Source organism: Crocuta crocuta, unplaced genomic scaffold (assembly GCF_008692635.1).
Source record: "Crocuta crocuta isolate KB4526 unplaced genomic scaffold, BGI_CrCroc_1.0 scaffold62, whole genome shotgun sequence".
Taxonomy (NCBI): domain Eukaryota; kingdom Metazoa; phylum Chordata; class Mammalia; order Carnivora; family Hyaenidae; genus Crocuta; species Crocuta crocuta.
In genome coordinates, this window is record NW_027529173.1 from 4,946,197 (window position 1) to 4,961,539 (window position 15,343).

At 38.2% G+C, this 15,343-nt stretch overlaps 1 protein-coding gene across 1 annotated transcript in view; it reads right to left on the reverse strand.

Annotated features, from left to right (window-relative positions):
* AHR (aryl hydrocarbon receptor) overlaps positions 1-14,537 on the reverse strand; it is a 51,419-nt gene extending 36,882 nt beyond the window's left edge. Inside the window, exons 1-2 of the mRNA XM_077757664.1 lie at positions 14,405-14,537; positions 3,339-3,526 (exon numbers count right to left, since the gene is read on the reverse strand). Coding sequence (XP_077613790.1) covers positions 3,339-3,526; positions 14,405-14,469 — 253 coding nt within the window. The 5' untranslated portion in view covers positions 14,470-14,537. The remainder of the gene's footprint in view (positions 1-3,338; positions 3,527-14,404) is intronic.
* Positions 14,538-15,343: the final 806 nt, after the last annotated feature.

The following is a 15,343-nucleotide window of genomic DNA, read 5'->3' on the forward strand; positions in this document are numbered from 1 at the left end:
CAAAGAAAAATTTTTTTTAATAATTCAGGGATAATCAAAGCCAGGTTAAATCACTGCCTCAGACTCATCTAGGATGCATAAGAGAAGGACAGACTCCTTGGTTCTACACAGACCAGCATGAGCGGGGCAGCCCCAGAATGCGCCCTTGAATAACCTTTCCAAGTTATTCTGATACAAACTGAAGTTTAAAAACCAGTGATGCAAAGGACCTAAAATTAAAGGTAATATAATGGATGGAAGAATGACACAAATAGGGTAGTAAGACCCTACTTATATTAAATACACCAACAAGAGCTAAGAAAACAATTTTTAACATTTAAGAACTCCAAAATGAGCCCAGCTATGCTATAATAACATTCTTTATAACTCAGGTTTGAAATCTCCCTTACTTGAGGTATTCAACAGGACACACATGTCTCATGAAAAAAATATATACATATATAAATTTACACATTAAACATACATATATTATCTCAGTATATATGTGTATGCACACACACACACACACACACACACACACACACAGTGCTTAGAAAACAGTAGTTACATTAGTGCTTAAACTGCACCTGGCTACTCGGCAAGCAGCTTCAATGATTACCCACTACTTCTTTGAGAGACAAAGAGAGAGAGAGAGAGAGAGAAAAGAAGGGACAGAGAGAGGGAGAGAGAGAGCATTGCAAGCAGGCTCAGCACCTTCAGTGCAGACCCTGATGCAGAGCTCAAACTCACGAATCATGAAATCATGACCTGAGCCAAGATCAGTCCAATGCTTAACTGACTGGAGACACCCAAGAGCCTCTTACTACTTCTAAACAGAGCACAATCTATAAATTTTTTCTTTTTTAAAAATTTATTTATTTAGAGAGAGACAGAGACAGAGAGAGGGCACTTGTGCGTGCACATGAGTGGCAGAAGGGCAGAGAAATAGAGGCTCCCAGGTAGGCTCCATGCTCAAAGGGCAGAGTCCGACACGGGGCTCCATCCCAAGAACTGTGAGATCATAACCTAGCCATAATCTGGAGTCAGATACTTAACTGAGCCACCCAGGTGCTCCTTTTCTCTTTGTAACATTTATAGTTTGACTTCCGTTATACAGGAGCAAGAAATGAAAAGGCAAAAATGACTAACATCAATTCATCTTTACCAGAGTCAAGGAATAACATCTCTCTGGCTTCTAGTCAGTGAACTCTTTAAGGGCAGAGACCAGGTGCTGTGTGTCACAGAACCCCCTGCCACCAGGTCAAGCAGTAAGTCCTGCAGGTGAACTAATGCTGAGGATTAGGACAGCATTCCACAAAGCTGGGAGTGGTTAGTCTATGAGAGGGCCTCCCAAACTTCCATATGCATCGGCCCCACCACTCTACCAGAGCTTTATTCTGCAGGTCTAGGGTGGGCGCAAGATCTGGCATTTTTTTTTTTTTAATGTTTTATTTATTTCTAGGAGAGAGAGAGAGACAGCGTGAGCAGGGGAGGGTCAGAGAGAGGGAGTCACAGGCTGAAACAGGCTCCAGGCTCTGAGCTGGCAGTCAGCACAGAGCCCGACGCGGGGCTCGAACCCATGAACCACGAGATCATGACCTAAGCGAAAGTCGGACGCTTAACCGACTAAGCCACCCAGGCGCCCCAAGATCTGGCATTTCTAACAAGTTCCTAGGTGACACTATTGCTGCTTGTCTGGGGACTACACTTTGAGAACCACAGATCAGGGAGAAGTCCTCAGGACTGTGCTTTACAAATGGTTCCCTGAAAAGAAAAGTAATTGAAAGATGGTTAGGAAGAACACAAGGCATCCAAAAACCAGGTGCTAGTTCCAACTATATCAGACAATTACCATTTAGTTGATAAATACACACACACACACACACACACACACACACACCGGTGAATCACAAATAACCCAATCTGGAGATGAAGGATCTGATATAAAGGAAAATTCAAAGACTTTATAGAGAAGTAAAAATTTTAAGTGTCTACTCTGAACTTTTAAACATATAATCTGCCTTGAAATGATTATCCTTATAATCAGTGTGTATTGCTCAAATTACAATTCTTAAACTATATAGCTTTTATCCAAAATAAAGGTCATACAGAGCAAGCAAACAAAAAAATGTCCAGGCTAAACATAGCAAACCATTTAAATATAAACCTATAGGGAAATAACTGTTTTGCAATATTCTAAACACATATTATTAATTCAAGTTTCTGTAGATGTGTCTAGGGCAGCAGTATCAGCATGGTCTGAAAGCTTGTTAGAAATGCAAAATCTTGGGGCATCTGGGTGGCTCAGTTGGTTAAGCATCCAACTTCGGCTCAGGTCATGATCTTGCAGTCTGTGAGTTCTAGCCCACTGTCGGGCTCTGTACTGACAGCTCAAAGTCTGGAGCCTGCTTTGGATTCTGTGTACCCCCTCTGTCTCTCTGCCCTCCCCCACTTGCGCTCTGTCTCACTCTGTTTCTCAAAAAGAAATAAACGTTAAAAAATAATAAAAAAAAAAAGAAATGCAAAATCTCTGACTACTACCCAAACCTACTAAAAAATCCCATCCTAATAAGATCTTTATGTGACTTGTAGATACTTTAAAGTTTGAGAAGCACTGACTAGGCCACTGAGATTTTATCGTTGATTCTTTACTACTATTTGTAAAATAACATAATATATTTAAGACTCAACATTTCCTGAAAAAAAAATTTCTGACATATAAACAGATAAAAAGAGAAACTCAGGAATTATTTTACATGAGAAGATACACTGAAACTTCATTTTCAAGCAAAAATTTCCATTAAAATACTTTATTGCTATGAAACAACATGTGATTAGAAGGTAACTTCATGGCTGAGTAAACTGAGGTACAGGGATGCTAAATGGTTTGATTAAAATCAAATAGTTTATCATGGCATAATGGAGACTGAAATGTAATTCTGACTCCTATATACTCTTTCTGGTGGCAAAAAATTACATCTTCCTAGAGCATTTAAATACACTGTTAATACAAAAGTAGTAGAAGTGTACATAATATTTTAAAGAATAAATGAAATATCTACTCAAACATGTTGAAGGAAATCAGCAAAAATATGGCATAGTATATGTGTTTTAATCTCTTCATTAAAAAGAGAGAGAGAGAGAAAGACTTTAAAAAATTGCGATGGAAGAAGTGGCACTGGAAACTAAATGGGCATAACTTTCAAACCTATGATTTTCAAAGAATGACGCTACACATCAGGCAAGTAGAAGCATCTTTCTGATGAATGAACCTGAAACACTTATTTTTAGAAATACTACAAGCTTGGCTCTGATAACTTAAATTTTCATATACAGCAAAAAACAAAACTTCTTCTTACCATCAAAGAAGCTCTTGGCTCTTAAGTAACTAACACTGAGCCTGAGAACTGAAAGTTTGTCCAGCTTATTAATAACATCTTGTGGAAAAGGCAGCAGGCTAGCCAAACGGTCCAACTCTGTGTTAAGTCGATCTCTATGTCGCTTGGAAGGATTTGACTTGATTCCTTCGGCTGGGATTGGCTTCACACTGGAAAACAAACAAAATACCACAAAATAAGATACATAAAGCTAAATTTCTATTGCATTATAGCTCCTCAAGTGATTCTGTAAAAAACAAAAACACCTAAAAGTCTACTTCAAGTTTACACAAGTCCTTTCAAAATGCTCCTTTGTATCTTAATTAAGAAAAATAAGAAAATGGGTAAAATTCCTCATAATGTTTCATTAAAAGCTTATGAACTCATCTTAAGAAAATCCTGAGTGCATCTTATATACTTCATACTTCCTTCGCTTCATACATTTGTGGTACAGTGATTCCCAATAACAAATCCACCATAAATTATTTTTTCAAACCCTGCCACTGTTATGGAAGGAAATAAAAAAGAAATCCGCAATTAATTATGTGAAAATGATGCTTCCTTTGCTATTTTCCACAAGAAGCATCTTGGCATCATTTATGATATAGATAAATAAGAGCTACCCTAAATAAAAAACTTATCTTCATCACCCTCAACTTCCTATATTTAACACTTTCATCCTGTCAGTGACAACTATTCAAAGTCCTCTGGCACCTCCATATGGTCACCTGGGCATTTAATGGGATTCTCCAAAGTTAAAAAAAAAATTGGCTGTGGTTATTTATACTTGCTGACTGACAAGTATTAGAGGTTAACTGAGATGACTGGCAAATTTTGCATTTAGGACTTGTCAATAATTCTACTTAATTTATTAGCTTTCATAGCTTATGCCTCAGAAAACTCAATGACACCCCAACGTGTAGCATGATTTTCCTTGAGAGAAAAGATATTTATAGCTAAGAGTCCAACTTGAGTTAAGATATGAGAAGCTGGATAACTTCACACAAAGGCCTTTGCCAGGATTTCACAGCAGAAATTCATTATTTAAAATGAACTGATAGATCATCAGACACACATAATGAAACCTACAGAAGATATTAAAAAAACAAAGTAGATCATGCCTCTGAACCTTTCCATTTGCCAGAAAAATAAAAACGTATTCAGGACATTCTTACAACAAAGACATTTCCCTCCAGTTTTTTTGAGAAGACAAAGACATTTTCGACAATTCAAATTATAGTACTTCAAAAGTAGAAATTGGCTCAAGTATAGTGCTGATTTAATCAAATATTTCTAGATGCTTTATGTTTTCAATGTTGTATGTGGAGAAGTAATACTTTATTTAAAAATTAATAAAAAGTCAATAGAGGGGCACCTGGGGGGCTCAGTCAGTTAAGCGTCTAACTTCAGCTCAGGTCATTATCTCAGGGTTCATGGGTTCGAGCCCCGCGTTGGACTCTATGCTGACAGCTTAGAGCCTAGGGCCTGCTTGCAATTCTGTGTCTCCCTCTCTCTCTGCCCCTCCCCTACTCACATTCTGTCTCTCTCTCTTTCTCAAAAATGAATAAACATTAAAAAAATCTTCTTTAAAGTGAATAAAAACTTTAATGTTTGTTATATACTGTCCCTAACAAGTAATTTCTTCAGAACTTATCTATTTCTATTTTTATTACAGTTCATGTCATTTCTACAAAAGTACTAATAAACTAATAAACCATATGGCATATATACAGAATAAATCAGGTACTTTCTCCAGACTGCATAATTGCATATTTAACAGAAATTGATAACTGTTTCTCTATTTTTCCTTTATCATACTGCAATTATAATAAAATTCAAGTCATCTTAAATTTCTCCAATCAATCAAGTGGTTTTCAAATGTTAACCGATAATGCATGTCTACCTCACGGAATAATTCTCTACTGACTAATCTCTTGTTAACACAAATATTTACTTGCACTTATCATGTCTTGGATAGTCTAGAAAACATTCTTCTCCTCTATATTCAAAAAGTGTTATGGGAGCAAAGTATGTGAGCAACTACCTACCTGAATTAAGATTTTTATAGACAAGGTGGTATCTGAGATGGACCTTTAAAGATGAATGGGATTTCAGGAGGAGGCAGGGCTGAGAAACAGTGACCTGTGAAAAGTCCCATGTCTGGAGCACGAAGCATAGAGCACAAGAGAGAGGAGAAGGGGAAGCTGTTGGGGCCCCATTCATGCAACAAATAGGAACCACCTACCACGGGCCCACCTACCACGGGCCCAGCACAGAAGACTCCGCAGTGAACTATATGTACTCAAGTTCCTGTTCTCCTGAAGCTTACATTCCAATGGGAGGAAACATAAATAAATAGATGAATGAATAAATATACATATAAATTTCAGACCTGCTATGTGTTAAGAAGAAAAATAGAGCAAGATAAGGAACTGGAGAGTGACAAGTGTGCTGGTTTTGATGGGCAGGGAAGTTCTCTACTGATACATTTCAGCACTGACATAAATACAACAAAGGACTGAGCCATGTGGGTATCTGATGAAAAAATGTTCAAGACAGAGCAGTCAGTTTCCTCACAGAAATGGTATAAAATTAGACTCTGGTTTCTGGGAGTAATCTTAAGCTCTGAGCTGGGATTTACATGACCAGTCTTGTGTTTTTACTAAGCTGAGTCTGGCGATGGAGAGGATGAAACGTAAGGCAACTCTCAGTGAAGCTAGCACTTGTTTCTAAAATACAAATCTACGTCACTCCTCGGATTTAAACCTTTCAGTAGCTCTGGAGGGTCCATGTTTCTTAGCCTAGCAAACAAAACAGTCCTTGGTTTTTTATAGCCCCCTAACTATTCCTCTGGCCTCATTTCCTCCAGCCAAAGCTTTTCTTGTCCATTATAAAACAGACAGAAGAAAGTATATAGTTAACAATACATACTTTGGTACTTTCATGCACATTACTCTCCAGAATCCTCTTGTTCTGTCTCATCAGCTACAAAGTCCTGCTCAGTTAGATCACTTCTGTAAAGTCCTCCCTGACCTACTCAAAATGGATCCCTCTTGTACTCCTTCTGTATCTTATGCATCTTAAGCAAACGTCTTATACAACCATTCCATTAAGGAACATCCTGTGCAGACAGCATTTCCAATAAATTGAAAAGGAAATTTCATCTTGCACTCTTTGGTAGCTTTCCAGTAATGATTATAAAACACTGGGGAGAAGACAGTAACACAAACAATGAACCAAGACAAACTGATATGACACAGAGAAATAACAATCACAGTACAAAAAAAAAAAACCATTCAAGATATTCCTCCATGAGGTCCTGCTGTCCATCTTGCGGGGGCTCTCTGTAGTATGCAACCATGAGCTAGATGAAACTACTTCTCTGCACAACGTAAAACTGTCCACAGCTCTAATGTGTTATCATACACATTATGGAACATTTAGCATGAGATCAAATTTCTTGTTATGTAACAGGTATTACTTAGACCTGTTTGTTGCTCTTATGACTATGTAAACTTGATCGTTTTGTATCCCCATTGCACAGCATAGTACTAGGCACAGAGTGGACTTTCAATTAATGTCTGCTAATCAGAAGTATCTGGAAAAAGAGTTACCAGGGCCTGACCAAAGGCTTGGCATGAAATACTTTAAAAACAGCACTGTGTGCCTATCATAAAGCTTGCTATATAGCAAGACTCAAATGTTTGCTGATGGGGCAGAGGAAATATGGAAGAGGAAAACACTGAATGAGGAAGAAGGAGCTCATGGTAACGACTTTATCTCCTAATGGAAGGTGCACCAAACATAGAGAGCGAGACTAGGTGACAGAGCTTGATGATACGGACCTTTAGGTATAACAATGAGGAAGAGGTATGGGCAAAAACAACAGAGGAGGAATTATAAGAAGACAGGAAAAGAACCAGGCTGGACTATTCTGGACATTACAGAACAAAATCAAATACATTGAAAAATTAAATAAAGTCATACCTGAGAAGTACCCACCAGATGTGGCATTTCAAATGCACTACTGTTAAAGCTAAAGCTTTAGCTAGCTAAACCCACGTGGCATCCTTTGTCATTGATTTTGTGAGAAACGTTCGGAACTATTTTGTGAAAGTATTTCCTACTTATCTATATATCTTAAAGATATGCATAATAATTAGAGATCGAGAGTAGTATTACATCAGTTACATGTGACTTGGGTTATGCCAGGACTTTTCATTTGTATCACCTTTAAATCTATGCCAAAATACACTGCCAACTACCTGTTTAGATGAGAGGCTATATTTGAAATATAAACAAACAATCCTGTAACTTTAGACTTAGGAGATCTGAAGTTAAGATCTCTCTTGACATAGAGACACCACTGATGTTGATATAGCAAAGGAGCAATTTATTATTTTCTTAAAACCTTACCTCAAAAACCTTGTCCCAACCTGCAAATCACAACTGTTGTGAAATCAAGACTCTAGCTGACTGCAGGCCTTGTGTCTGTTTTTGAAGCCCTGCGTGCTCTAAGCACTGCTGCTGACAGGCCCAGCACCATGTCCAATGCCAGTATAAGTGCCATCTTTAAAGCCTTTCTAATATCCCAGTGTAGAATGTCTGTTAGACTCCTCACTTGTGCCCAGGGTTGAAAACAAAGTTAAAATTTTAACTCAGTTCAATCTAGGTTACTATTAAGTTACCATAACTGTAAGTTACTGTAACTATAAATGTTTAAGTTTTTATATGACATTTATCATAAAACCTCAACTTTCACGCAAAGACAGAGTTTCAGTCATCCTATAAGATTAAAGCAACATCTTCTAACAGAGATTACCTACCACAGTACTGAGTGTGCTCTATCAGCTTTTTCCTCTTGGTGATTTAATCTATGCTCCTTTAGTCTATGTACCAATAAATTGTTTATCTGTTTATATTTTCCAGGACTTAGGCATCCCCTTCTTTGCATGTGACGTGGTACTACTCTTCACTTTAGCCAACAGCTAGGAAACTGAAATAATCCTCAATAAATCTCTGCCCCATACTGACTTTACCCAAGCTACTCGTTCATCGTTTCCACCCCAATGGCTTCAGTGTGTACTTATTTATCTCTGAAAGTAAATGTTAAATGTTTAAAGTCATAAATTCTATGATTAACGTAATGTTGGAGAGGTGATCTGTGACACAAATAAAGACACAGTTCATTGGCAGGCTGAATACAGCTGGATATTTTACTTTCTCAGACGAAGGGGGAAAAAATCTATAAGAATTTCTGAGAATTCTAGCTGGAAGTCACTTTTAATGAGCCAGAATTCTTTGATCACTCTGTTGCTGCCACTCTATAGTTGGGATGAGTCCTTCCCTTTCCCCCGTTTTGCTATACCTAAAGAGAGACAATAAGGTAAAACCAAATATAGTCTCCAGCACAAGACGTTAACAGTGAAAACCTGGGACATGAAAGATGCCCTAGAAATCACGGTTATTTCCAAAATTCTGAAAAAAGTCATTAAAATGTTTCCTTTTTCCCTTCTTATACGAATGTACATTTTTTTTAGTATTTCCTTTGGAATCCATAAAAAAAGGATCTACTATGTCAAAATCACTAAAACATGACAATTTTAAGTGGTAGTCAATTGTTTAGTAAATAATTCTCAAATACCTACTCTGTGCATGGTATTAGGAAGCTCTGGTGGCTACAAACACAAATAAAAGCTGGAGCTAACCTTGAAGAACTTCTCTTACTAGGAGGAGATGCATTACAAGGCAAAATGAAACACAATGTGTCATATGGTTGCCTCTGAGGAGCTGAGGAAGTAAGAGCAGGCAGAGCCAGGGGAAGGGTTAAGGAAGACAAGTACATAGCTCCCTACAAAGACCCTTCTCTTCAGGTAATTCATGCTAGACAAGGAAAACAAGAGACAGACAATCTGTCTCCAATAAACCTAAAAGATAGCTAAACTCAGATATAAATAATATGAAGATGAAAAATAGGTATAAACAAAATCAATGATAACATAGAACAGGAAGGAAAATGTATTCATAGTATATTACTTAGCTCAACGGTAAACAATATTTACAGTTTAAAAATAAGAAAACACTAGAAGTTAATTTAATCCAAAATAGTGATAAAGTTATATTGGGAGGGTGACCAAAGGTGAGAAGGAAGGAGATATGAAGTAATAATCACTTTATCACAATAAAACATCAACAGATAATACCTAATATGCTGAAAAGATAGCATGACACACATATCCTTGACTTGTTTAACCATGCATGTGTTATTTAACAGGAGTACTGTTCAAAAAAATATTTCGAGCAAACAAAGGGAAAAAGCAAGCTGAAAAATACAAGACAAAGCAAAACAATACACTTCAAGTAGAAAAATCCGCAGATACACTATTACTACTAGTACTACAACTTCATACACACACACACACACACACACAATCCCAACATTTAAGTACAATTACCTACCCCTCCTCTTTTTCGCCTGTGAAATTGACAATTCACATTTTAAAGCAAAAATGCAAGGACACAGGCACTCTCCCATACTATCCACAGGAATAAATTTTTTGTAGAGTAATTTGACACTGTTTCAAAGTGTAACATTGGGCTCAACCTTGAAAGTATACATACATACCTTTGTACCTCCAGGTTCCACTTAAAGGATTTTTTCCTAAGGAAACAACTAACAATTTGCATAGAAACTCCTGTATCTCAAGGGTATTCTCTGAAATACCAGATAAAATATTAAGAAGTTGGAAATAACAGAATTTCTCCCCCAGAAGAAAAATAGTTAAATCATGGAAGATTTTACAGAGTGGAGTACTACGCAGCCACTGAAAACCATATTGTAAAGGAAGGAAGGCAGGTAGTAAATCATAAGAGAGACTAAGAGGAAAGATGATGAATCCAAGTATGGAGATAAGCACAAGTCTGGGAAACAGTAAATCATTTATTTCACATAACACTAATTAGTGCTATTGGAAATAACACTAATTATTTGAGGAGAAACAGAAGACATTAAGACATTAAGGAAATCCCTAGTATATGGGTGTGCTACATGTATCACTAAACTTATTCACCTGAGCATTATTGTGAAGTTGGTAATAACATAAGCTTTAGAGCCGTAAGACATGAAATCCGATATTCAAACTCAGCTTTTTCATTTACTGACAATTCTGAATCTAAACCCCAGATCCCTTTCTATAAATAGTAATACTTTTTCACACTACTATTATAAAAATAAAATAAAATGATGTGTATAAAACACTGAGCATATATATATAACAGTAAGTACTAATGAATAGCTTTTTGATAATGAAAAATTTGACAAAAAATTGGGCAAAAAAGCCATTTTTAAAAAAATGTGTAAGTAGAAAGGTACTGTTGTTAGACATATGCATGGTATTTATTTCTAAGTTAGTTGTCCTCATTATAAACAATGCTAGGCATGCACTATGTAAGTTTTTATGTCAGTGAAGTAGGACATTTCCGCCATGACCGTAACTGAGAACATAATCATATACTGCCTCTTACAGGAGACCTGACTGTTCTGTGATCATGCAAGCTACAGTTATGTAAAGAATAGAATTTTCTGTTTCATTTATATCATTAACAGTCTTTACAGTTTATAAAAAATTTTGTTCTGCTCATCTTAGTTGTGAGACTGACAGTGTAGGTACTGACCATCCTCCTTTACTGGTCAATCACTTGCTCGGATCTACAAAAGCAAGGAAACTAGACCTCATCCTTCAGTTCAGACCTAATCCTCTTTCAATTTATTTCTCACTTTTCCCTCTTTTTGCCAGTTATTTCTCATAAATGCTGATAACTAAACACTTTCATTCACTCATTTCAGAGTTCCAGTATGTAAGGATCTCTACAGTCAGTATGCATAAACTATCTAAGTAAAGCTATCTGAAAAAAAATGATGAAGCAATAATTATGGAAGTGAAAAGATCTATCCCTTTACTTTAAAAGCTATTTGGAAAATGATACCATAGTTTATTTATATGAAATATTTTAAGTAAAACAATACATAATTTTATTCCACTATTATATAAATGAGGCTTATGAGGCTTAAATAAACTAACTTAGCAAATATAGCAACAAAGACCATGCTTTTAAATTATATAACTAGTATGTTAACAAGGTAAACCGCATCATCTAAGACCGAGAAGTTATTACCAGTACGGCTGCCTTGATCACTATTGCTCTATCATTTTTAAGTGTACATGTCATTTACTCAACACTTAGTATTTACCAACAATCAGTAATAACTTTCTAGAAAAACAGTAAATTGAAGTACCATTAAACTTCTCTAGTAGTAACAAAACTTTTAAAAATATACAAAGTTATTATCCACAGCAAAAAAAGATTCCATTTAACTCAATAGTATGATTTTCACCTATCTTCATGAGACAAAATAAATAAACGAACAGTCCTTTCATCTCCAAAGAAAACAAAACAGGAACACAATTTAAATTAAAAAAATAATTTTTTTGTTTGTCTTCTAAGTAGAGTTATGATATATAGAGCAACACCTTAAAGAAAGCAACAGGAGAATCCATTCCTAAGGGTAACTTTGGAAAATTCCTTTAGGAACTTGGGTCTGGTGCAAGGTTGGTTCGGATCCTTTAAGTTCCTAACTTAATTATTCCAAAATGAAGGGAAACATTTACTGAGCATCTACCATGTACAAGATACTTCAGTGGGATTAAACTTAACCCATTTAAATTGTATTTCATGCCAATTAGATAATTTTCAATGTTAGACTTGCCACTAGGGGGGGTTTACCTTGTTTGTAAAGTCAAAGATGCACTGGAAGAGCTTCAGGTTAAAGTTGTCACCTAATTGCTTATAAATTTTTATAAAACTATATATTAAAATCACTGTATTGTTAGCAGTCCTATAATTATGATACAACATATGTTTTATTTAAATAAAATAAAATGACTCTTACTTCAGGAATCAAAGTTAAATACCATTTTCAACTCAAACTAACGGTGTTTTCCTGACGATGCTGACATATTTTAGACCTCATTAGCTAAAAACTAGTAATTTAACTAAATGTATATTAAACGTAGTATTAGATTTAACGCTACATTCCTAAAATAAACCCTGACTAACGCATTATAAAGTAATTCATTTCTAATTCAGGTAAAAACTTATCAATTTCACATGATTCAATAAATGGCAGCACTGGGCTTTTCTTAGGGAGCGATGTGGTGACATGTTAAGGCATTTATAGGACTAGACACAACACATAGTGCTCAATAAAGATCTGATAAACATCTATACTAACTAAAATAAAATGAACGTGAACATGGAAAATGCTTTAGTTATACTGTATTACAAATGATTATTAAATACAAATATATTTAGAAGTTTTAGGAATAATGTTAAAATGCTAAAATAATGAAAGACAGATCTTACATAAACAAAATGCTAACTAAAAGCCAAAGATGTTAAACTTTATCATGAATACCACATTAAGGCTTTTGATTACAAAAAAAGTCATCTAGATCCTTTGTTACAGCAATGATTAAAACCGAAGAATTCATCAGGGAGATCTCCAAGTTTTCTGACCATACACATAAAATCCATGATACCTCTTTTATATTACGCTAAGTGTATTACTTATGTACTGTATTAACATATACACAGAACAGGCATTTGAGATGCCTCTCAACTTTAACCACCAAAGACAAGTTAGACAAACACATTTTTATCTAAGAAACTACGTTATAAAATATAAGTATTTTAGGCCAATGTCACAGAACTGCCAAGATAGAGAACTGCTGACTAGGCAGTATTCCTAATGTCAGCCACACTGCAGGATTAAACTTCCAAATTTTAATCAGTCTATTTATAGGCTAATATCTTCTGTTAATGCCAAATCTAGGTCTGAAGAACTGTAACTGAAATTCTAAAAGGAAATTAAAACTCCAGACTAATGAAACTTTTAAACCAGTTACTGGTTCCAAACACAAATTTTAAACTGTTATTTTTCTCATCTGGATTAGTGACCTAAATTGAGCTTTAAGCAGTGTACACTTCTGACCTGTTCTGAGTAAACGTTTATGTTCTTTAAATGGTTTATGAAAATGTGAAAAATGTTAAGTAGCTCAAAGATCATAATTAGTAATAAACACACGAATACAACTAACTCAATCTGTGAATGTTTTTCCCTGAAACATCATTTTAATGTATTCATCATCTCACACAAATATATTACCAAAGCAAATATCTAAGTTTCTAACCACTCTATCAGAATCCACAAAACTTTGAAGGAGGGGAAAAAGAGAAAGATGCTAAAAATGCAAACGTGTTTTAATAATTCCAGCTCCAAATCTTTCACTTTACAGAACCTAAAATCACCTCAGAAGTGGTAAGAAAGCCCCCCAAAAGGGTGGCTGAAAATACAAATCTCCCGCTGTATCCCAGCCACCACACTCAACTCATCCCTGCTCCCAATGTATATGCACCTCACCGATATGATCACGTTGAGCGCTAGAAAATTACTGCCAAATAAGTAAATAAGAGCGCAACAGAAGGCCGGTTGCAGGGGCCAAAAAATACCTTCAGGGGAACTCACACCCTTTTTTGCAGAAGGCACGTGTTTAGCTCTTTAAAACATCTGGCCCTACCAGAATGAAAATAATAACCGTCCTCTAACCTAACCAATGAGGATATTAAAAATGGAAGGGATTTCAAGGCGGTTTGCTGTTAACTAATGCACCAGCCCCACTGGGCAGGCTAGTCCAGTTAACAAATTAAGACCACAGAGAAGAGAGGTGTAGACGGGTGGGAGTGGGAGAGGGTGCGTGTGCACCGCGAATTGGGAGGGGGGGGGGTGCAATTTTTTAAGTGCAATCATTAAAAACTCAAAAATGTAAGTCCTGGGTCTCTCGACCGGTCTCTTGAGCTCGATTCCACGGACTGTATCGTGAATGAACTAATCTCTGCACTGCGGTGATTTGGGGGCGGGGTGGGGCCGCCTCCCGCACCGGGGTGCAGAGGCGCACACTCCGCGCGGAGGACTAGCTCTGCACACTCACGTTTTCTGCACCGGCTTCCGCCGCTTGCGACTGGCGTAGGTGATGTGGGCGCTGCTGCTGTTCATGGTGCCCAGCCGGCGGCGGCTCCTCCCCAGGAGCGGGCGCGGACCGCCAGGTTCCCGACCCGGACGACTGCAGCNCGGCGGCGTCGAAGGCGCCGCGCGCCCCGAATCCTGGCTACCGCAGCTCCGCGCGTCCAGGTGCGCCGCTCGGGCCTGGCGCTGAGAGGCGAGGGGCGGATACCGGAGAGCGAGGCGGCGCAGGTGCCTTCTACACCCGCGGAGGCGGCGTAGCGCTGTCCGCAGGTAGGCGGCCCGGGTGGAGGAGGAGCCTGGGCCTGTTTAGAATCCTGGCCGGGGTCGCGCGCTGGGGCGCAGTGCCCGGGGACCGTCGCCGCGGCCCCTTGGGTAAGGAGGCGCAGCTCCCCTGCTCCTGGGGCTTCACTTATCCCGGGTGCTTCCCGCCTGCAGAGCTCAGACTCCGGCCGCACTCCCGTTCCCCCAGCCTCCGCTCGGCTAAGCGGCTGCCTCTGCTTTGAGCTGGTGGTCCTGCTCACGTCCTCGGGACAGAGCGTCGAGGGGACTCTCCCAGCGTTGCCTTTGGCTTCGGTGAACCGCGGCTGAATAGCAGAAGCGCCCGGGACCCCTCTGCGGCCCCGCCCAGCTCATCGTAGCCCCGCCCCGTCCTACTTGGCCACACCCTTAGCACATCCCTTGAGGGCCCCACCCTCCCTGCGCGTGATGACGTAAAACGTAACGATGACCCCTCCCCCGCCGCGTAGCCGTCTTCTTGAGGTCAAGGGGAGAATTCCGTGGAAACATTTCCACACCTCCAGAAGGGAGGTGTGACAACAGATTACGTAGAGCCAAACCCTTTGTAGCTAGACTAGCTCAAGGAGAGACATGCCAAATAGCGACTTTAACTTCACCTATGTGAGAA